The sequence below is a fragment of the Sarcophilus harrisii genome, chromosome 2, assembly GCF_902635505.1.
Source record: "Sarcophilus harrisii chromosome 2, mSarHar1.11, whole genome shotgun sequence".
NCBI lineage: Eukaryota > Metazoa > Chordata > Mammalia > Dasyuromorphia > Dasyuridae > Sarcophilus > Sarcophilus harrisii.
In genome coordinates, this window is record NC_045427.1 from 40,443,675 (window position 1) to 40,467,523 (window position 23,849).

The window sequence follows — 23,849 nt, forward strand, 5'->3', positions numbered from 1 at the left end:
TAACAGACATCCACAGCAATCCCAATAAACTTTGGATAGAAAATGCCATCTGCATCCAGAAAAAGAACTATGGAGATTGAACGTAAAGCAATACATACTATGTTCACTTTTTTGTTGTTCTAAGTGATTCATAAAGAAACATGTATTTAAAGTTAATACACCATAATAACCAGAAAAAAAATTTAAATGAAAAACAAAACAAAGTAATTGGCATAAATATTAATTTGGCTGAACTGCTGGCCTTCCAAGATGTAGGAATAAGAAGTAAAGCAGGAAAAAGAGAAAAATGGTTTTATTTGGTGGTGAGAAGTAGAAAGCACTTCTAGCCGCACTCCCCTAGAATGGAGGAGACATCTGAAGAACTGTGCTCAAGTCACTTGTCTGGCTGTTCAAGAACAGTCTGGCTGTTCCTGAACCCCTCATCCAGAATAGGCTGAGCTCCTCTCCTCTAGCTGGATGCACTAGTCACTGTGCCTTCAGACAGGCCTGTGTGTGATGGATTCTCCTTCTTCTCTTCAGGCTTCATGGCAGGAAAGAGAAGGACCTCCTGGAGAGAAAAATATGGCTGTTGGGGCCCCAAAGCTCCCCGATAATGCATGTGCTGGGACCCTGAGCTGGCAAGGAGCAGAAACTGGCAGCCTCTTTTTACCTCCCGGCTAAAACCATCCCTACCACAAATGGGAAGTACAAGGCTAGCTCTTTGGGGTGGATTTCCATTTTATATTTCTCTAACTAAGGGCACATAACATTCAGGTTTGTTTCAAGTTCAATGTGCTTTGGGATTAGTGAGGGTAAGAAGGGCCAGCAGGCATTTACCTTAATGTTGTTAGAGTCTGTAAGAAACATAGTGAGCCTGTCGATGCCCATGCCCCAGCCGGCCGTTGGCGGGAGCCCATACTCCAGTGCGGTACAGAAGTTGTCATCAATGACCATGGCTTCATCGTCACCCGCGGCCTTGGCCTGGAGGAGAGAATGAGACCCAGGGCCTGCTGAACACCTGCAGTGACCAGTGCTAAAGCCTAGTGACTGGAGCCTTCCCAGTCTTTCAGGAAACTGCCAGCAACCAAGCTGTGCAGCAGATGGACTTGGTGAGGTGCAGACGGCCCCCAATTCCCTTCTAGCAAAGATGAGGTAAACTGCAGGTGGAGGAAAGCCGTTCCAACAATCACGAGTTTCTCAGTAAACGCTCACCCCTTGGGAGAGCTCGGCTCCGCGTCCAGCCACGCTCTACTGGTCGCCCTGTCTGCTGGTCCGCACTTGCGAGCAGGTCTGCCTTTAGAAAGCCCTCAGCTCCTGCCCAGGACAGCCCTCTCCTCTATGTCACAGGGTGCCCGTGGCTTCTGGGTGTGGAAAGCCCACAGACCCCCAGGAGTCAGACCTGTGCCTCCCCCCTACCTTGGCCTGCTCTTCAAACAGCTGCCGCTGCCGCACAGGGTCGTTGAGTTCCGTGTAAGCATTGCAGATTTCCTTCTTCATGACAAAGAGTTCGAAGCGCTCGGTCAGGCCTTCCTTGGAACGGTGCCTGGACAGCGGAAACCGAAGCACAGGTCAGGCACTCGGCCACCAGAGGGGGCTTCCTTAAGTTCAGAGCATCTCAGATTGAGAGGCAGAGCTGGGGGCTTTAGGGGTCCTGACATGCCCTCCATTTATCGCGGCCCAAGCACAGACCCAAGATCACACAGATAATCAATGAGGGGTAAAAGCTCATCCTTCCAAGCTAGGGTTTTCCCACTAGGCGTGATAGAGCTATGTTCACTCATTACTTAGCAGCAGAGCCGTTCAGCACTGGTGACAGACACTTTCAAGTCACAAACCAGAGCTACATGCAAGACTGACCTCCGTGCTTTTACTAGGCCTGTGACATACAACAAAAAGACCTGGGGTCTAGTTCTCTGCAAGACACTGGGCTCTATCTTACCACTTGGCCAGCGGGCTCATTATCTGGGGGTGGTCACAGATGAAGGTGGGGTTGATGCAGGTCACTTCCAGGAACTCACCTACAAGCTGAACAGTGAAGGACACTCTGGAGAACAAGCTGGAATCTCGCTTTCCCCAGTCCCAATCCTAAGTCCCCACCTAAGGAAGGCCACAAACCACTCTGGGTCCCTGCCCCAACTCTTCCCATTTATCTAGCCTGACTCCTCTGAGGACCTTGGAGGCGCGGGCTGCCTTCATGGGAAGCAGACGCAGCCCTCCATCCTGGAACAAGGGGACCAGAACCCCAAGGTCACGGGCACTCACCTTGTCCAGAAGCCTGGCTGTGGTTCGGGGAGGAGGGCACTCCACGCCTTTCGCCACACAGAGGTCATCAAGAACCTTACGAGTTTCTGTTATCCAAACACACAGAATTAGGGGAGAGTTCCCAAGCCCCGGGGGAGGAATCGGGTAAAAAACTACAGCAGAACAACAGCACTTTGTAAAAGTGAGTTTTGAGCAGTGCCATCATCTCAGTTTCTGACCCTACAGTTAAGGTCAAGGAGAAACATAAATTGGGAAAATGTCTTTACCTTCTGTTTCAAAAAGACTGGTCTTAGGCAGCTTCATGCCAAGAACTTTCTCAAGCTCTTCCACCATGCTGATTCTCCGGAAGGGCGGTGTGAAGTCAATCTCGTGGGCCTGGCCCTCTGGGCCATCGGGGTGATAGGTGACCTTGTAGCTTCCTGTAATGTTCTTCACCATTCCTATAAGAGAAAGCTGCTGCTTAAAGAAGGATCTATCAAATCCCATATGCCCCAGGAGAGCACAACTCCTCAAGGGCAAATGTCAAAGGCAGGCTGGATAGTCACCTGAAACCATCTTCTCGGTGATCTCCATGAGATCATGGTAGTCTGCATAAGCCATGTAGAACTCACAGGTCGTGAATTCAGGATTGTGAGTCAAATCAATGCCTTCGTTCCTGAACTGGCGCCCAATTTCATACACCCGGTCAATGCCACCAACTACCAGCATCTAAACAGAGAAAGCAGCCATGATCAAAGCAAACTTTGGTAAGTGATCTGCAAAACTTACTGCTGATCCTTAAAAAGAAACACAAACTATCAACAACATAAACAACTGTTCAAGATTGCTGTGTCAGAAAAGTAAAAACTGAAAATTTTGGGGAGAGGCAATTGGGGTTAAGTGACTTGCTCAGGGTCACACAGCTAGGAAGTGTTAGTGTCTGAGGCCAGATTTGAACTCTGGTCCTCCTGAGGTCAGGGCTGGTGCTCTATCCACTGCATCACCTAGCTGCCTCTGAAATAATTCTAAGTTACTACTTTACATCCATTAAAACTGGGGAGAGCTGCAGAAATTGAGGCAAAGTAAAAAGAACTCAATTTATCCCGTAACAACTTGTAAAAAAAATAATGCTGAAATACTTTAACTGCAATCCCAGGGGAACCAAGGTGATGAATTAAATAAACAGAAGGAGATGTATTTTTGGAAGCAGCCAATCTGGCTATGTTTACTTGACTCTGCATATCTGTTACAGAGGTTTTGGGTTCCTCCTCCTCCTAGTGGTGGAGGTCAGGGTTTAAGGGAGGTGACAAGGAGAAAAAAAATGTAATAATTTTAAAAACACCTGAGCTCAAGCAATATGCAAGTTTTATGCACTTTCAATGTACCAGATATAAATTAACAAGGAAAAACATGGTCTCTGTCCACAAGGAGATCCTATCTAATTGAGGAAACAATATGCAAAAAATTGTACATTATCATGCACTGTGAATGGAAGGGAATTTCAAAGGAAAGCCACAAGTAGTGTGTGTGTGTGTGTGTGAGGAGGCAAAGACGATCCTGTAAAGATCCTTTGCAGAGGCTGGAATCAGAGTCTGGAGGGAACTCAGGGAAGGTAGGAATGTGTGTGGGCAGGTGGGGACATCCAGTGAAAAGGCACAGATATGAGGGAAGAGAAAAATAGAGAGGTTTTGTGTTGATTCAAAAAATTTAATTTAGAAAACAAACAAAAAAGCATGGGGATAGAATGTCATTTGTGGAAATAATGGTTACCACACTGAGTACAGAAAATCACAGGAACTTACTGAATAGAATGGGAAAGAAGGGAATGGTCAAGTGGGAGATTGACTAATACAGGGAAGACTGTCGGCAGGCAGGCTGACCAGGAGGCCACTGCAATAGTATAGGCCCAAGGGGACGGGCCCATAGCAGACCCATACTATACAAGCCATATGGCAATGGAAAGGAGACATAAAGGAAAGAGGCTACAAAAACAGACTGGTCTGTGAGCTAAGGAAAAAGAGTTGAAAGTAACATCCACGGAAGATGGTAGCACCCCTAACAATCAGAAAAGAGGAAAGTCTTGTGGGGCAGAAGGGGACAGAAAACAAGTTCTGTTTTAGATTTGGGTAGTTTCCTCCAATCAACAAGAATATGCAGCAAATGTGTCTAAGTATGTCGAGTGCTGAGGATGCCAAGTCCTGGAGACTGAGAGAAGCTGGAGAAGAGAAGCAACTAGAATTCCAGTAGAAAGAAGCATGACTTTGAGATCATATTTCTAATCCCGAGATGTTGTTTTCTCATACCTCTCCCTGGAGAAATCACTGTTGTCATGAGACCAATATGACTTCTTAATTAGTTATCTGTATCTACCAACTTAACAAAGGGCATTCCTGGCCCTTTCCTTCTCTAAGGGAAAGGATTTATTTTCTTCTGACCTTGTGATAGAGCTCTGGGGCAATTCTCATGTACAGGTTCATGTCCAGCTCATTGTGGTAGGTAATAAAGGGTTTGGCAACAGCTCCACCTGGGATGACATTCATCATGGGTGTTTCTATCTAGGGAAAAAGAGTCAGTAGTCTGTTAGCTAAGAGACATGACAACATCCAGACTTCTTTAATGTTGCGGAAGGGGGTCAAAATCAAGAAAGCTGCAATATCCCTGGTGTTTATCCCCAGAGTAGAGAAAAGACCATTTGCTGGGCTGAGCTTGAGCCATAAATCCATGACCCTTTGCCTAAACATCCCCTTTCCCTGCCAAAGGGCCAGGCCCCTTAGTTCTAGCAAAAACCCAGAGGTATCTGCTACATTCTGGGGCTTGAGAACCAACTAGGTAGAGAATCAATATGAATCAGCAAGGACTTTATGTCATTAAGAGATTGCTAATTCTATATCAACTTCAAAAAAGCCTCTGCCAGCAAATTGCCCAGGAAAATGCACCATTGCATCTGACCACGGGAATCCCCTAAGCCCAACAGCAAGCCAGGAATATAGGAGAAAGTTAGGTTATACCCTTTTACCATGTCCACCAATCACCTCCAGCCAGCATCCCTTCTCACTGTATGTCCCACTCTACCAAGTCAAGTCTTGTCCTAGGACTTGGGGGAATTAGAGGAATAGGGGAGCCTACTAACCTAAAGCCATCCTCAGAAGGAGCAGGGAACAGTGGGGCACATACACCTTAGGAATGCCTAAGTGAACCTGACAGACTTCTTCCTCACCTCCAGGAAACCCAACTCATCCAGGAAGCTCCTGATATAGGTAATTATCTTGGAGCGAGTGATGAACTTCTGTCTCACAAAGTCATTCAGGATCAAGTCTAAGTATCGCTGACGATAACGAGTTTCCTTTGAGAAACAAAGGCAGAAGTTAGTAAACCATCGTATCTTGATACATAAAATGTGGACGCAAGACCAACGGCTTAAAGTAAACACTGAGAACATAGTAAAAGAGAAGGCCCAAAAGGGGCTGAATTCAGAGGAAGGAGGCATAGGAGCTCACCTTGTCTTTGAGGCCAAAGTGAAGGTGAGGTAACATATGAAGACATGGTGACAGGAGTATAATCTCATAGGGTATGATGCTCAGCTCTCCCTTCTTGGTCTTCCCTGGATTCCCCTGAACTCCAATGATGTCTCCCCGTCGAAGTTTGTTATTTATATGAAAAAATTCTTCTTCTGACTTATAATTCCTGAGGGGAAGGGATACTTAATTCAGTAGACATGTATTGAGATGACGTGTATTCTCACCTGAGGTCCCTCGCTAAAATCCTAAACAAACTTGTAGTTCCTTTTAGATCCTAAACCAAGGTGAGAGTAGGGTCCTATATTCTCTGTTTCCTTCCTGTTCCCATATCCTTCCCAGAGCCAGACCTCCTTCCCTTCATGATTTACTGTTCTTTTCCAACTATGTTTTCAATAAATTTTAACTAAATAATTGACTTGAGCTTTGCTCATCTACTCAGTCCCACCCCACTTGACTTGAGACAACAGGGTTAGGAAAACAAAACCAGCAGCACCTAACCCCCACAAAAGTACCTGGAATTGGCCATCACTTGTAATTTGACTCCCTCCCCTCGAAGATCATAAAAGATAAGCTTTCCCCCAGAAGCCCGTTTTGCATGGATTCGACCTGTAGAGAAAACAAAGCAGAATCAAGAAGATGGTTTATACAATAACATTTGTATTGTAAAGATAACCAACTTCAAAAGATTTATTAGCTAATTAAAACAATAATCAACCACCATTTCAACATCTGATGATGAAACATGTCTTCTACCTCCAGAGAGAGAGAGCTGATGGCCTCAAAGTGCAAACCAAAGCATATTTTCTTCTCTTTCTTTTTTGGGACATTGCTACAGTAGAAATTTATTTTACATGGCCATATGTATTTGGAAAGGATGCTTGTTTGCTTGCCTTATAATTGCACAGGGAAGGGGAAGGGAGAAGAGAGAATAGAATTCAGGAAAAAAAAATTTTTTTTTAAAGAGTAAAGGACATTCACTGGCAAAGTTAGAAGCCATCATAATTAGTGTTAATGAGAATCATCTGTGCAAAACTGGGACATTGATTCATTGTTGGTGGAGTTGTGAACGAATCCAACCATTTTGGTGAGTAGTTTGGAACTATGCTCAAAAAGTTATCAAACTGTGCATACCCTTTGATCCAGCAGTGTTACTACTGGGATTATATCCCAAAGAGATTATAAAGAAGGGAAAGGGACCTGTATGTGCACGAATGTTTGTGGCAGCCCTTTTTGTAGTGGCTAGAAACTGGAAACTGAATGGATGTCCATCAGTTGGAGAATGGCTGAATAAATTGTGGTATATGAAAATTATGGAATATTACTGTTCTGTAAGAAATGACCAACAGGATGATTTCAGAAAGGCCTGGAGAGACTTACACGAACTGATGCTGAGTGAAATGAGCAGGACCAGGAGATCATTCTATACTTCAACAACAATACTATATGATGACCAGTTCTGATGGACCTGGCCATCCTCAGCAACGAGATCAACCAAATCATTTCTAATGGAGCAGTAATGAACTGAACTAGCTATACCCAGAAAAAGAACTCTGGGAGATGACTAAAAACCATTACATTGAATTCCCAATCCCTATATTTATGCACACCTGCATTTTTGATTTCCTTCACAAGCTAATTGTACAATATTTCAGAGTCTGATTCTTTTTGTACAGCAAAATAACGTTTTGGTCATGTATACTTATTGTGTATCTAATTTATATTTTAATATATTTAACATCTACTGGTCATCCTGCCATCTAGGGGAGGGGGTGGGGGGGTAAGAGGTGAAAAATTGGAACAAGAGGTTTGGCAATTGTTAATGCTGTAAAGTTACCCATGTATATATCCTGTAAATAAAAGGCTATTAAATTAAAAAAAAAAAAAAAAAAAAAAAAGAGAATCATCTGTGCTTGTATGAAGTTTATAGAAAACAGCAGAACAGGGCTTACTATGAAGTCCTACAGCAAAGGTGGGTATCTTTTTTTTTTTTTGGTCAAAGGCCATTTGGATATTTATAACATTTGTGTGCCATATAAAATTATCAACTTAAAGAACTCAAAACAGTGAGAGGTCGTTGTTACCTATGGTTGCCTTGGCAGAGTCAGACCAAATGATTTTGCAGACCCATGAGCCAGCTGTTCCCCACCCCTGTCCTAGAGAGACTGTCTTCTGATCAAACTAAGAATTCTATTAGTTGCTTTGGTACAGAAGCAACAGAATTCCAGTGTTGCTACCCTCAGTTATAGAACATACCAAATCCAACCATTTACTTTAGCTGAGGAAACTATGGCTTGATGAATTTAGAGCCATGGGGGGGTTCCTGATCTTAATGGCACAGATTAGTTGCCTTTAGGGCTAACACCGCTCCCCCACAAAGATTACATATTACTACCTTTCTCTCTGGGCCCAGTTTCCTCATTCAGATTTCTTAACATACCTCTAAACACAAATGGATCCCTCAGGATTATCCTATGTATTTGTGAAGAGCCAGGATAGATGTATTCCTAAGAGAAAGATTGCTCCCTGTACCCAAATCAATCCAGAAATTGGGAGTATTTTTCTAAAGGAAAAAAACCCTCTTGTTTCTTCCATACCAGGTCATGGCTCAATGTAGGACTTGAATTCAGGAGGGTTATTGTCTGACAGGAGAGAATACGCACCTGCCACTCTCACAGTGATGTCAGTCAGATGGTCACCTGGTTGTAAATGATTATACTGCTCAATGAAATGGATGAGTGAGGTGTCTACATGGAACTTGTGTGGGTAGGGATCCTCTCCACTGGCCTTTAGCTGCTGGACGGCCTGGCTGCGGATCTTGTAATATTGCTGTCATAAAACACAACAGCCCACATGTCAAGTCAACAAGCATTTAGTAAGCCCGTTCTAAGAGCCCAGTGCTGGCCTAAGGACTGGGGATACATAACTAAAGAAAATATAGCCTCCCTGCCCTCAAGGAGGTACCAGTGTAATCCAGGGGACAACATGTGGAAAAGACTGTTGTCCTGCTTTCTGAAGCTCCCAAGTTGGGATGATAAAATAAACCATTGCTTTTTAGAGCCCCCACACTGAGAGACTTTAAAATATACCGGGGTGATTAAAATATACCTTCCTAGTAGAGAAGTGACGAGGCAGGACTCCCGAGGATGGTGGAAAAATGGAATCTGTTTATTTCAAAGACCTTCCCCTTTATATAATGTAACAAAAGTAACACTGTGCACATGGGACCACATAAAGAACTTGCTATTGTATGTAGTTTGCCACCTGCTATCACTCTGCTTCAATCTTAACACAGGTTGTCACCACTCCCTGACTTCTCAGGAAGGCCGAGAGCCCTTAAGAGAGACGGGGAGTCAAACCAGACATTGTTACCAGGTTCCCTCTGGGCTGAAGGGTCTTATTCCTCACCCAGAGTTTCCCCACTGTCTGTGACCCTCTACAAAAGACAAACTGGAACATTGCTTAAGTGAGAAGGCTTTGATTTTCTGGAGGATAAGGAAGGCTTTTGTGAGATTTTAGCTGAGTCCTGAAGGCAGTCAGGAGGTGGAGGTGAGGAGAGAAAGTGTATTAGGCATGGGGGCAGGCATATAAAATTCATGGAGCAAGGAGATATGTAGACAGGAGTAAGGTGGAAGACTGGAAAGATAGAACAGGATCAAATTATGAAGGACTTTAAAAGCCAAACAAAAAGAATTTGATTCTGGAAGTAATAAAAAGCCACTGCACTTTACTGAAGTGAGAGGGAAGCTGACCTGTGCTTTAAGAATATCCCCTTATAGCCAAGTGTAAGGCCTGAACCAGGGTGGGGAGAGACTTGAGTCAGAGGGACCAGTCTCTTTCAATGGTCCAGGCACGACGAGATCAGGGTCCATGTCAGGGTAACTGCAATGTCAGAGGAGACAAGGTTCCCCATAGAGAAATATTACGAAGATACAATTGAAAGACTTGATAACAGATTGGATGGGAGTGCCCAGAGCGAGCAGTTGGGATGACATCTGAATTGTGAACTTGAGCAACCAAGAGGAGGTGGTAACCTCAACACTAACAGGGAAGTCATAAAGAGAAAAAGGGGTTTGCAGGAAAAGATACCCTCTCCCCCCCAAAAAAAAACATCCAATGGAAATCAAAGGGGAAAGAAGGTAAAGAAATTAAAGAAGCCAATTTAATGTAGAAGTTTCTTTTTCTGTAAAACCCCTGAGGAGAAGCTCATGAGCAGGGTTGTCTTTCAATGCCAACATCAAAAGCTCCAAAGAGCTTTCCCACCATTCTAAGCACAGGAGGCAGGATCCAATCTCATGTTCTTGATTTCCACATCACATTTTCCCATCTCCTGCCATCTCCACACTTTTACTGTCCACTCTCAAATATCACTGCCTTTGAGATACTCCAAAAAGACCTTACAAAAAAGGATCTTCCCCTATATTTGAAGATCAAGGCCCTTGTTAAAAAAAAAAAAAAAAATCTATATTCACTCTTTGTAGCTATCATTTGTCTTGGCTCCCTGCCAGACTGTTTGTAAATGCACAGGTAAATGCTCTTATTGGGAGAAATTCTAGAATTTGAGAGGGGATCATAGTTAAATATATTCTGATGATATTTGGTCTGAATGGATTACTAAAACCCTTCTGGGACATCACTGGGACCATGCTTGGACATTTCACAGCACTTTCTTTTTATGTCTTCCTATCACCACTATTTATAGTTAGATTAACAGAAAAAGAATTAAAAACTCACGTTTGGATCCAAATTCTCCTCATCAGCACACACGCCATTGTCAACAGCATGATTGGTAGTGGGGGCTTGATTCAGTTGCTTCTCATTTAACTCCTTATGCTTTGCCTCCTTCTCAGCCAATTTTTTCTCTGCTTTTAAACGTCTCTTCAGCTCACTGGGCAAAGATAACAACAAAATCAGGATAGTGATTGTGTGGAGAAGCAGAGAGATCCTTTTGCCAATGTATCCACTTCCCAAAGCATCCTCACTCACTCAGTTCCATATGGCCCTATAAAAAGGGCCCCTACAAATCTTTTTGCACACGTGGATCCTTTTCCCTTTTTTATGTTCTTTTTGGGATACAGAACCAATAGTTTCTCTATTTTCTAAAGCTGTTTTTTCAAAAGCTTCCATGGGTTCAACGATCATTTCTAGGTAAATGATTTTCAAATCTACAAATGCAGCCCTCACATCTCTAATTAGAGGCAGTCTAATTCACTTAACAAAATCCAAGACAAACAAGATTATGGGGAAAAAAAAGTTAACCAAATAGAAAAGGTGAGTCTTAAAGAAAATAGTTCTTTGAAAATTAAAATTGGGCAAAAAGCCAGTGAAGGTATGAGAGGACCAAGAAATAACAAAACATAAAGAATTAAAAAAATTAGAACAGAATGTGAAACATCTTATAAGAAAAATAACAGATCAAGAAGAAAAAATATAAGAACTGGACCACCTAAAAACTGTGACAAAAAAAAAAAAAAAAAAAAAAAAAAAAAAGGACATTCAATGAACTTGCAGATTTTCAGGATTTTATTTCAACCAAACCTGAACTTAATAGAAAAGCTAACATATAAGAGCCAATATCAAAGATCAATTTCAAGGAAGTTAACATGAACAAATTGTTTTATGTTTTTTACTTGGAAATATATACCATATATTTAAGATTGACATCAGTAACTAAGTGTCTCAAAAGAAAGACTAGATCAGAGCTGAGAATGATTTCTCTAAAAAGCAAAACTGTCTAGAAAAAGGTAAAAATAGTAACTATATTCTACAAAAAGTGTAGAGGAAGAATAGACACAAAAGCATAGAGGGAGAAGGCCTCATATCTCTGAAAACCTACTGAAGAATGGTGTAAGTAAGCAACACTACATACATTCCATGAAGGATACAGCACCCTCCAAAATCTATAAAGAAATAAGGGAGGGGGAAGAAGATAAAAGGAGAGATCTATGGTTAATAAGGTCAAGTAACAGCAAGTAAAGGAGTAGAATTAAAGTAGAAGAGTTAGGAGGGATAGGAAATAGAGAGATATATGTGTGTGAATAGGTGTGTATGTTCATGCATGCACACATAAATAAATACATCTGTGTTTAATTCTAGTCTCCTTGGGGGAGGGAATGAAAGGGGGAAAAAGATAAAATAAAAACTGCACAGCAGAAAACAAAAAAAATAATCTACAAGAAAACGAAAAGATGGACACTCATGAATATATTTCTTCTATTATTATATATGCTCCCTTAAAGGGAAATTTATTGTATTTTGAATCCTTCCTGATCTTTTGCTGAGAACATGACATTTTGTTTTTTATTTTCCTTTTCTGGCTTTTTTTCTATTCTATTTTTTCTTATTTTATATGTAGTTCAATAAATTTTTTAAAAAAGAAAAAAAATTTGGTGATTAACATCTGAGACTGCACGCCAAGATAAATTCCAAATGAAGGTTTACTTAAGTTAACTGGGGGAGTAAGATAACAGAGAGGAAAAAGTCCTTGAGAGTTGAAAAAAATTTATTTGCCCCCTCTAGTGGAACGGACCAGGTACAAACACAGTGGCAAACAGTAGTATATTGTTTGATAACGCCAAATACTAAAATCCCCAACTGGGATCAACATTTACTATTTTGCAAAAACTGTTGAAAGCAGTCATAGAGAAATCAGGTGTGGAGAAATCAGGTGTGGATCAACAAAACTTAAAACTCAACTAAGATTTTTTGATACCCTATATCAGGAATATTCAGAACAAGTGTCATTTCCCAACTCAACATGACACCCAGGGATCCTCAAACTACGGCCTGCAGGCCAGATGCGGCAGCTGAAGACGTTTATCCCCCTCACCCAGGGCTATGAAGTTTCTTTATTTAAAGGTCCACAAAACCAAGTTTTTGTTTTTACTATAGCCCGGCCTCCCAACAATCTGAGGGACAGTGAACTGGCCCCCCCTATTTAACAAGTTTGAGGACCCCTACGATATACCTAGATAAGTTCCAAATGGCTCCATGCCTTGATATCAAGGGTCACACTGTTGGAGGAACAATGCATTTTTCACAACTATAGAAAGGTCAGGGAAGAATTCATGACCATGCCATGGATACGGATAACAGAAACTAAAACAGATAATTTTTATTACACAAAATTCACATTTTTGCATATGACAAAACCAATGTAGTTAAGATTAGGATAACTGGAGGGGAAATCATTGCAGTAAGTTTCTCTGATAAAGGTCCTGTATTCAAGGAATACCAATATATCCCAAAAATCTTGATTAGGCTTTAAACTGGACTGAGACACTCTATATAAGGAGTGTTCAAATTTATAACAAGAGTAATCATTCCTTAATAAACGATCAAAGGATGAGAACAGAAAATTTTGAGAGGGAGAAACTGAAGCCAAAGTATGAAGAAAAATGCTCCAAAACATTCAGTAATTAGAGAAATGAAAATGAAAGTAATTCTGGCATTTGGTCATTGGACAGGCCAAAATGATAATACAGGAAAATATCAGAATGGTTTCACTCTAATTGGAGCCCTGAATTTGGTTCAGCCATTCTGGAAAGCCATGTGATACTTTGCCCCAAATTCACAGAAGGGAATAGCCACTAGCAAGCACTTAATGCCCTGGGGGTTAGTGGCTGACAGGAGGAGCCTGTCCCAGGTTAAAACCACTCCAGAGTGGGACAGACTTTAGGGAAAAAATCAATTGGACTGTATTCATTAGATGAATTCAAAAACTGCCACTCATCACTAATGGAAGTTAATTCCGGAATATGTTCCAGTCTTGTATTGGACAAATCATTTAAGCTGTTTGCCTCAACTTCCTGAATTGTAAATAAAATAGGGATAACTTATAGAAGGCACTAAATAAATGTTTCCTTTCCTCCATCCAGTGTAGAATCTTTGATCCAGCCAGACTGAGTCTATACCCCAAAAGAATCCAAGAAAAAGGAAATGGTCCTGTATGTACAAAAACAGTGCAGCAAAGATAAATCGGGGGCAATGTTTTATCTATGGCATAATAAAGGAAAAAAGACAACCCCTTTCTCTACCAGAAAAGCCTTGCCCCAATGAAAGAGGAGTGCTGCAAACCCACATAATCACAACTCTTGACCCTCCTCTTCTCAGGGAGAGTGGACCCCAGGTCCCTAATGAACTATCACTTTTATGGCAAAATACTGCAGCACAAACGCCCACTAACAGGAATCAGAGACTAGATCTGGAGGGATATACTAACAACACATAAGAGAAGGCTCTTATTGCCCCTTGCACCCCAAGAAATCTGAGTCTCCTGCCTATTTTGTCCATCTGGGAGCCCATAGTCAGTAAACCATCCAACAACTTTTTTTTTTTTTTTTAATTAACTGCCGATTTGGGGTTAGTCATGGAGAAATTCTGAATGATTCTTTCCTCCCCATTCATATATATGGCAAAGAAAAAACTCTGCCCATGACCAGATGAGTTTTGAAGTTCCATAAATGCTGATTTTTTTTGTGATGTGAAATCTGAAAGAAAAAGGCAAGGTGGAGAGATAAGAAATGAACACTTTTTATTTTCATTATTTGTGTAACACAACTAAGACTAAACTAAAAGCCTTCCTCCAGATCTTCAGTCATAAAATGAAAAAGAATTTATTTATTAAGAGATATACATAACCCTAAGCACAGAGTTCCTCAAGCTATTTATTACACACAACCTATTCCTCTAATCCATTTGCCCATAAAACTAACAACTCTATCTTCAAAAACTGAAATCCCTTAACTGACCATAGCCTCTCCCTCTCCTTTCTCTTCTCTTCTCAAAGCCTGTTCTTCATCCATACCAAGATCTCCAATCCCTTGACCCTTCAGTTCTCTCTCAGGCCATCACCCCAGAACTATCCACACTCTCCTCCTTTCCCCATTTGTCCCCTTGGTGAACCACCTCAAGACTCTACTGTCCTCAAGTGCCCTTATATATAAGTGACTGTTCCCTGGCAAAGCCTGAGACATGGACTACTACTTGTTGAACAAGAATGGAGAAAATCAGGAAACCATATTGACTGGATTCACCACAAGTCTATATTCTATGACTTCTACTAAATTTTCATTGATAGGTTTGTATGGTGAGCAGTTTTTTGACACACTGTTCTAAGTCACTACTTCATTCTCTACAAGAGTTCTTCCAAATCTTTTCATCCCTTCTCACCTTCCCCCCACCCCAACCTCATCTCATATTTTCCTGAAAAGTCTTTGGCCATAGAGCTTCCTCCTCCTCAGCCCATTCCACTCAAAGGCTTCTCTCACCACCTCCTCCTTCAATCTGGGCTCACATGAAGACCCCACTACTTGTCATCAATCCTACTTGCACTGGCCTCTTTATACACGAGTAATCCCACTCCACTATGTCTCTTTCAACACACTGCCCCTTCTGTCATCCTCACTGGACCAACTGGAGAGGTGCCTCTCCTTCCACTCTGTACAGCCTGGCTTCCAAGGGCATCATTTAATTGAGTCCCTCTCCAGAGTCACTGATGATCCCTTATTTACCAGATCCGGTGGGCCTTCCTGGCACCAAGAGCACCCTCTTCATCTTGACCATCTCCCTCCCTCTAGTTCTCTTTCTACCTCAGTCTCCTTTGCTAAACCCTCATGTGGGTCATATCCACCAAAGGCAGGGTCCCACGGGGCTCTCTTCTGTGATCTTAAAGTACATGGAGAGACATGAATACACAGGGACTCGAAAGACAGGAAGGGCTCTATATTGAGGATTTCACCAGCTCATGGATTACATCATCCAGTGATTACAATCATACCAATGATTCTCAAAATCGGATTATCTGGCCCTAATTTTTCTTTCCTTCCAGTCTTACATCTTCAGCTGCCTTAATGTCCTTGTAAACGGTTTGCCTTTCTTTGAATCCCTAGCTTAGTACAATGCACATAATACTTAAATACTTACTAACCAACTACCTATGTCAAATTGCTAGTATAACTGAGAATCTAGCTCTTTAGAGACAAATTCTGAGTGCTTGCATGACAACACTTGTTGCTTGGGGAAAAAAAGCTAGTTAAAGCTTTGCAGAGCGTTCACACATAGACAGTGGATTGGAGGGTAAAACCTATATTCTCTTCAATTTAATATTCACTGAGGGGCTTCATATTCTAAGCTCAAACAAGAGAAAACTTTAAGTAGTATCTGAGAAATGAGTATAAACATTTTTAAAGTTTATGGATCAAATGCGAACCTATTTGGTGACATCCTCCCCCTTCTTCCCCCATCAAACTCAAACCCTAATTTTTGGTGAAAAAGTGTCAATTTGTCTCAGCTTGCTTTCAGAATATCCTTCAGGAATAAATTCCCAAGATTTCTATAAGAGAAACTGAACATGATTCAAGGCAATCCCAATAAACTTTGGATAGAAAACACCATCGGTGTCCAGAAAAAGAATTATGGAGATTGAATATAAATCAACACATGCTACGTTCACTTCTTTTTTGTTTTTGTTTTTTGTGGTTTTTTCCCTTTTGTTCTTATTTTTCTCTTACAATATGATTCATAAAGAAATGTGTATTTTAAAAGTTAATATACATATATAACAAAAAAAATAACCAATGAAGAAAAAAATAGTGATAAATAGGATTAACTCAGGATTTTTTTTGGACAGGGTAAAGCCTGAGTGAAATGTAAAATGTCTAATCAGCAATCCAATGGGCTGATGAGATTTTAGTGTGAATTCTAAGAAAGTATAACTATACTTATAAGTTAAGTTACTGAATTGTTCCGAGTGTTAATTCAGTCTGGTCAAAGGTTTCCTTTTATGCTTTAGCACCTTTTTTTTTTTTTTTTTTTTTAAAGAAAATAAATCTTATACCTAGTACAAAAAAAAAAAAAAAGAGGAACTGAACAACACTTGGACGACTCACTCATTGAAGCGTTCAATCAACAAGCATTAATCATGGCATTAATTTAATTTAATCCTGTCCTCAAACATCAGCAACGTGGAAGTAACTGGATACATACAAGAGATAACTGTAGTATAAGTGAAAAAAAAAAACCAGGTTCAAATCTTGCTTTGGACACTTTTCTACCTGCTAGCTCTGCCTCAGTTTCCTCGTCGGTAAAACGAGAATAATTAGCACCCTCACGTGGCTTTGGGAGGATGAAAATAGCATGTAATCATTCACTTTGTAAAGCTCGGCTAGTCTCTGTGGTCAGGAAAAACCCTTCCTTTGTTGGGGGCGGGGTATAGAATCCCCTCGCTAGTCTCCCCTAAGATGACTGGAAAACTCTTCATTTTCTTCCCTTGCCCCGCCCCCTTAACCCGGCACGAGGACGCTCAGCAGCAGCGGAGCGGAAGGAAAGACCTCTCAGACCATCTCCTTCCCGGCCCCAAACCGAAACCTCGCGCCCCGGTGCATGCTGGGGCTAGTAGTTTCCGGAGGCGAAGGTGGCTTCTTAGACGCACGTCAGCACCCACGAGAGCCGCCGGAACCGCTCTCGGCCCAGCCCGCTCTCTGGGGAAGCCCAAGTGGACCCCCACCCTGACCTCCACGGTCTGGACCCCGGCCCTCTTGCAAAAATGCTTACTTTTTGCTCACTTTCGTCTCGGTACCGTCCCCGGTCACCACGGCTCCCTGCAACGTCGCCATCTTCACCCGAGGGCCAGACCTGAAAGGGACTACGGCCCAGAAAGGATTTCCAGGTCAGACCCGCCTTTCCCGGAAGGAGATAGAGCTCCAACTGAGGCTGCGCACTCTGAACTTCGGCTCCCAGGAGGAAGACAGGAGCCGGTGGCTTCCTGAGGGCGGAGACAGAGAAATTCCTTCGCAGCCACTCTCCTCGCAGCCCCGGCCCCGGCGTTTACGCACGCGCACTCGGGGCTTTTTCCGCTTGGGGAGTCTCCGCCAGGAGCGAGAGCGTGCTCCAGGTGGTGCGCGCGCGAGGCGCTCTCCCTCCGAAAGGGAAGGGCATTGAGAGAGAAGTTGAACTTGGAGCCGAGGCCGATTGCGCGCAGGCGCACTATGGGTTTCTTCAGCACTGAGTAGGTGGAGAGCGCAGGCTAGCTCTGGGGGCGGAAACAATCTGGATCTGAGTTTCTGAAACTTTTCCCACTCACAACTCTCTCACCCGAGACATTTTTACGCAACCCCGGGTCCATAGGTATATAAAATAGGCATAAAAACCGAGCATTTGCTGATGATAAATCGTAAATTTATTTTTGGTGTACATACAATTTTCCATTTATTAAACATGAAAGCAAATTTGCATACTTTTTGGTATATATTACCATCTATTAAATATATTTGAATATTAATGAGATGAATGTGCGTGATTACTTTTGCCTAATAAAGAATTAAATCTTGGTGGAATATTTGACACCTTTTACGGTTGGCAAATTTTCCCCAACCTCCACTTTCAGTTACAATCTCATATGGGATCAGGACCCGCAGTGTAAGTAGCTTTAGTCAGCAGCTCACTCTTCTCCTCCTTTCCCCCCACCCATCAAATTTCTATCCAAACAAAAGCACCTTACCACGTGTTGGATGCTAAGTATACAAAGATGTACAAATAATGACACCATCACTATTGATTAGAGAAATGCAAATTAATTAAAATAACTCTTGAGGTACCACTTCACACCTCTGAAGATTGGTTAAAATGACAGGAAAAGATAAGATAAATGTTGGAGGGGATGTGGGAAAACTGGGACACTAATGCATTGTTGGTGGAATTGTGAAAGGATCTAACCATTCTGGAGAGTAATTTGGAACAATGCCCTTGGAGCTGTAAATTATCTATATCCAGTAGTGCCATTACTTGGTCTGTATTCTAAGGAAAAAGAGGAAAAAAGACCACATGTGCAAAGATGTTTCTAGCAGCTTTTTTTGTGGTAGCAAAAAATTGGAAAAGTAGTGAATGCCCATCCATTGGGCAATGGCTGAACAAGTTATGATGGGTGAAGGTAATAGAATATTATTATTCTTTTTAAAATGATGAGCAAGCTGATTATAGAAAGGTCTGGAAATATTTACATGAACTAATGCTGAGCAAAACAAGCAGGACTAGGAATACACTGTACATAATAACAGCAAAAATGTGCAATGATCAATTATGAAAGATTTGGTTCTTAGGGGTTCTGTGATCCAAAGAAATCCTAATAGGCTTTGGATAGAAAATGCAGTCTGCACCTAGAAAGAGAAGTATGGAGATTGAATGTAAATCAATATATACTATGTTCACTTCTTTCTTTTTTTTTTTCTGTTTTTTTTTTTTAATCTCTTTCATGGTTTTCCCCTTTTATTTTTCTCTCCCAACATGATTCATAAAGAAATGTGTATTAAAAATAAATAAACTTACAATAAAAAATAATGACTTTACTTAATAATTTAAAAAATAATAAATTTAATTCATTCTTTGATGATTTTGTACATTTATGAAATATTGTATTTCTTTCCTTGTTGCTTGGTAATTTCAAATCATGTCTGAGTCTGCCTGATCCTTTTTTTTTTTTTTTGACTAAGATGTCAAGAGTGTTTATTTCTCCAGCAATTTTACAGATAAAGAAACTGAGGCAAACAGTTCAGTGACTTGCCCAGAGTCATCCACCTAGTAAGTGTCTGAGACCACATTTGAGCTCAGGTCGTCTTGACTCCAGCACTAGTGCTCTATCTATTTCTTAAATAGTTTTAAGTTATTAAAGCTTAAAACTTCACTAGGACTTTGGGGACATCCTGTGTTTTAACTGTAGCTAATATATGAAGTCTATTCAAACAATTTAATAATTATTTAGCAATGTTCCAGTGACCTTTCTAATTAAACTCACTCAACATGTCCAAAACTGAACTTATTCTCTTTCCCCCCAAAATTCTCCCCTCTTCCCAACTTTCCTATTGTTGTTGAGACTACCTAACATCTTAGTCAGTAAGACTCACAATTTAGGTCTTCTACTCACTTTCATTCCTTGTATCCAGAAGTTGCATGTGCAATTATCTAAAATGTTTCCATATTAGTCATTTTGTACAAGATGATTTGAATAAAGAAGATGACGAAAAAAAGAAAGTGAAAAATATCTTACTTCAATCTGTATTCATTCAGTATCAGTTCTTTCTCTGGAGGTAGATAGTATACATCATCATTAGTTCTTTGGGATCATTTTTGATCATTGTATTTCTGAGAAGAACTAAGTCATTCACAAATCTTCTTTGAACAATATGGCTGTTACTGTGTACAACATTCTGGTTCTGTTCACTTCATTATGAATCAGTTCAAGTAAATCTTTCCAGGTGTTTTCTGAAATCATCCTTCTTGTCATTTTTAATAGTACACAAATAATTCTGTTTCAATCATATACCACAGCTTGTTTAGCCATTCCCTAATGATGAAGATCCCTTTAGTTTCAATTCTTAATTATCACAAAAAAAAAAATGCTATAAATATTTTTGTACAAATATTTTCTTTTCCTTTTTGGGGGCATATCTTTGTAAGATAGACCTAACAGTGGTATTGCTGTATCTAAGGGTAAGCTCCTTAACCAAGGGGCAAAGCTTTATTGCAATTGTAACATCTTTACAAGCACACTGAATTGTAAGGGAATTCAGCAAAGAAACAGAAGCAAGGAGACACATTTATCCAGCTTTCAATCCTAGATATGCTAATTATATGGCTCATAGGTAGGAAGGAATTTGGTTCTCGCTGAACAGATTATTACTGACCAGATTATCTGTCAGCAATGAATTGAGGAGTGGTCTCAGGAACCAGGCAGATTGTCAGGATTCTTAGTTTGGGGGGAGGTGTGTGGGGGCAAAGCCGGAGGACTTTGGAATCAGATTGCCAGAACAGAAGCTCCCTCCCCCCAAATCAGGGGACCACAAAATTATATTACATTAATCAGAGAGCAAAGGATGTTTTCTCTTTTTTTTTTTATTTTTTTTATTTAATAGCCTTTAATTTACAGGATATATACATGGGTAACTTTACAGCATTAACAATTGCCAAACCTCTTGTTCCAATTTTTCACCTCTTACCCCCCCCCACCCCCTCCCCTAAATGGCAGGATGACCAGTAGATGTTAAATATATTAAAATATAACTTAGATACACAATAAGTATACATAACCAAAACATTATTTTGCTGTACAAAAAGAATCAGACTCTGAATTATTGTACAATTAGCTTGTGAAGGAAATCAAAGATGCAGGTGTGCATAAATATAGGGACTGGGAATTCAATGTAATGGTTAAAGGATGTTTTCTCTACAATAAATTGGGGTTTGGCTGCCTCCATAAAATTTGCTTTTATCACTCTCTGGAAAATAATCATTTCATTGTAGTGGGGGCAAGAAAGGAAAGTGATTTTACGGAATAGATAACTGCAAACTAGAATTAGTAAATTCTGCAGTTTTCAGTATGATCATAGCAAGAAGACTGTTTCAAGATTGGGAAGCAACTGAAAAGTAAGTGAAATTTAATATCACTGTATTTTAAATTAATTGTATAGATATGTTAGAAATGTAAACTTGTGCTAAAATCATCAATGCAAAATTAATTCAAAATTGTATTTCAATAGAGGTAAGGCTATAATAAGATAAGAACTAATGAAAATATTATTAATCAAGAACATAGTATTATAGAGCATATAGGAGTCAACTGCTTATTTAATGTGGAGGATGCTTATTTTTACAAAAGATCAAACTGAAAAGTATATTATTTATAAATATTAGTATAAGATATAGAAGTTTTCAGAGAGCAAAAAAGGCAATTTCTATCAGGATGTTCTTTGCTTTATTGTCTTGGGTATTAAAATAAGTAAACATTTTATAGAATAAATTTAGGAATCTTAGAATGCAAAACAAATTTTCATCATTTGGAAGTATAATCTTACATTTTACAAATTTTTAAGACAAGTCCCAGTACTTTTGAGGTAGAACAATCTGTTTTACTAACAAAGACCTAATGAAATTGATATAACAACCTTTTTAAATATCTAAAAATTTGTGTAAGTATACTAGTATATGTCAAAGATACTGTTGCTTAATTTCCATTTAATTACTTTAATAAGAACCAGTGTTGTTACATGTCAGCAATTAGAGTCAGCATCATTATGAAACTTTGTAATACATATATTTAAAACACTGAATTTCAAAAAAATTGAAGCACAAGTTAACTGAGAACAGTGGATTTTTGGAAAATTTCAGATTTAAATATTATCATTGAGGAATATAAATCTGGATTCAATCTCATAAAAATTTTGTTCTGAAATTACAATTGTGTCAAAACAAAGAATTTCATCAGTCTTTTTTATATGTAAAGAGAATTAAAAATAGCACCCACTTCCTAGGCTCATTGGAAGAATAAAATGATTCCAAAGTGCTTATCATAGTGAGCACTGTATAAATATTAATGATTATTATTGGATTTTTGATTAAATGAAATATCAAAAGTAACAACATATGTATCTAGAAGGATATAAGTCTTCTAAAGTCAGAAAGAAATGAGGGAAAAGGGATAGGGCAGGGGGAAAGATTTTAGAGGGGTGAGTGGGTTAAGAAATAGAAGGGGAAGGTATTAACTAGAAGTAAAGTTGAAACCAACTTTTTGGACGATCCCATATTGAGTTTCATAATTGAATGTGGGGGTCATGAAATCATGATTTATTTTAGTTAATGTTTGATATGTATATTTATTTTGTATGCCTACATATCCGGGGTCACGTAAGAATTTCTAATACAAAATGAAATTGCAAGTAAAAAACGTTTAAAAAGACCTGAAGTAAAGGAGTGAGGAGGGATAGGATTAATAAAATGAGAATGATAGGGAGGAAACTTAGGAAGGGGGAAAATATACAACAAGCAATCATAGCTTAGTATCTGAATGGGATGAATTTACCCATAAAACAAAAATCAAGAACAGATTTCAAATTTGAATTCAACAATATGTTGCTTTCAGGAAATACAATAAAAATGAAAAATAGAATGAAAAATTAAATAAGAGAGTGTGAATGCAGATTGAAACATACTATTTTTCACTTTATTTTTCCTGGGGGGGGGGGAATGGGTGAGGTTTGTTTGTATTTTCTTTCACAACATGACTAGTATAGAAATAAGTTTTGCATGATTGCACATGTATAATTTGTATCAAATGGCCTTCAGGAAGTGATAAAGGAAAAGAAGGAAAGACAGAATTTAGAATTCAACACTTTAAAAAATAAATGTTAAAAATTATTTTTACATATAATTGGGAAAGATAATAAAGTATTATTTAGAACAAACAAAAAATAATTTCCACAGAATTTTGAGACCATTAAAACAGTTTAATGTGGGAAAAAATATCCCAATACAACTATTCAATTCTCAATAAAAAATGAGGTTAGAGTTCATCAATGTAACAAATTAAGGTACACAATAGAAGAAGTAAACAAACACAGTATATAATATTTGATAAATCTCTCTCTAAAGATTTAGATAAATCTAAAGATCTTTAGATAAATCTAAAGATCAACTCACTATTTGACAAAAACTGCTGGAAACACTGGAAGCAATCTGGCAGAAATTAGGTATAGACCACAAATATGTCAAGAAAATTTTCAAATAGATATAACTCAGACACAATAAGTCAAATCATAAACAAGTTAGAGGAACAAGGAAGAATATATCTTTCAGAAAAGTCAAGCTGACTACTAACTTCTGGCCTTAATACTTCTTGAAGATATTATGAGGATGGGGAGAAAATATCATTTAGGTAACATTAGATCTCAAAAGATTAAAGAAAGCAATAATCTTCAAAACTTTTTGGGATTGAAAAATAAAAGTGAAAGTTAGGATTAATTAGTGGAATAGATTAGATATATAACACACAGGAACAAATAAACACAGACTATAGTATTTTATAAACATAAAGTTTATATAGTTACTGGAGTAAGGACTCACTGTTTGATAGAAACTTCTGGGAACATTGAAAAATAACCTGGCAGAACAGCATCTGACACCATATGTCAAGAAAAGCTCCTTATATATATGATTTAGACATAAAAGATCACGTCATAAACAACTAGAGGAACAAGGAAAATTATATCTTTCACAACTAGGAATAGGTGAGAAAGTTCATAAACAATGGATAATGGGGATTAAAAAATCGAAAATGGACAATTTCAG

At 39.5% G+C, this 23,849-nt stretch overlaps 1 protein-coding gene across 1 annotated transcript; it reads right to left on the reverse strand.

Moving 5' to 3' along the window:
* Window positions 1-275: 275 nt before the first annotated feature.
* Window positions 276-17,427, reverse strand: KARS1 (lysyl-tRNA synthetase 1). The gene is made up of 14 exons (XM_031950003.1): window positions 17,289-17,427; window positions 10,470-10,623; window positions 8,399-8,564; window positions 6,251-6,344; window positions 5,718-5,904; window positions 5,438-5,563; window positions 4,656-4,775; window positions 2,787-2,949; window positions 2,508-2,681; window positions 2,242-2,327; window positions 1,919-2,004; window positions 1,396-1,522; window positions 817-960; window positions 276-547 (listed from the first exon to the last, which is right to left on the reverse strand). The coding sequence occupies exons 1-14, from the start codon at window positions 17,348-17,350 to the stop codon at window positions 449-451; spliced, it is 1,788 nt and encodes a 595-aa protein (XP_031805863.1). The 5' UTR covers window positions 17,351-17,427; the 3' UTR covers window positions 276-448.
* Between the last annotated feature and the right edge of the window lie 6,422 nt (window positions 17,428-23,849).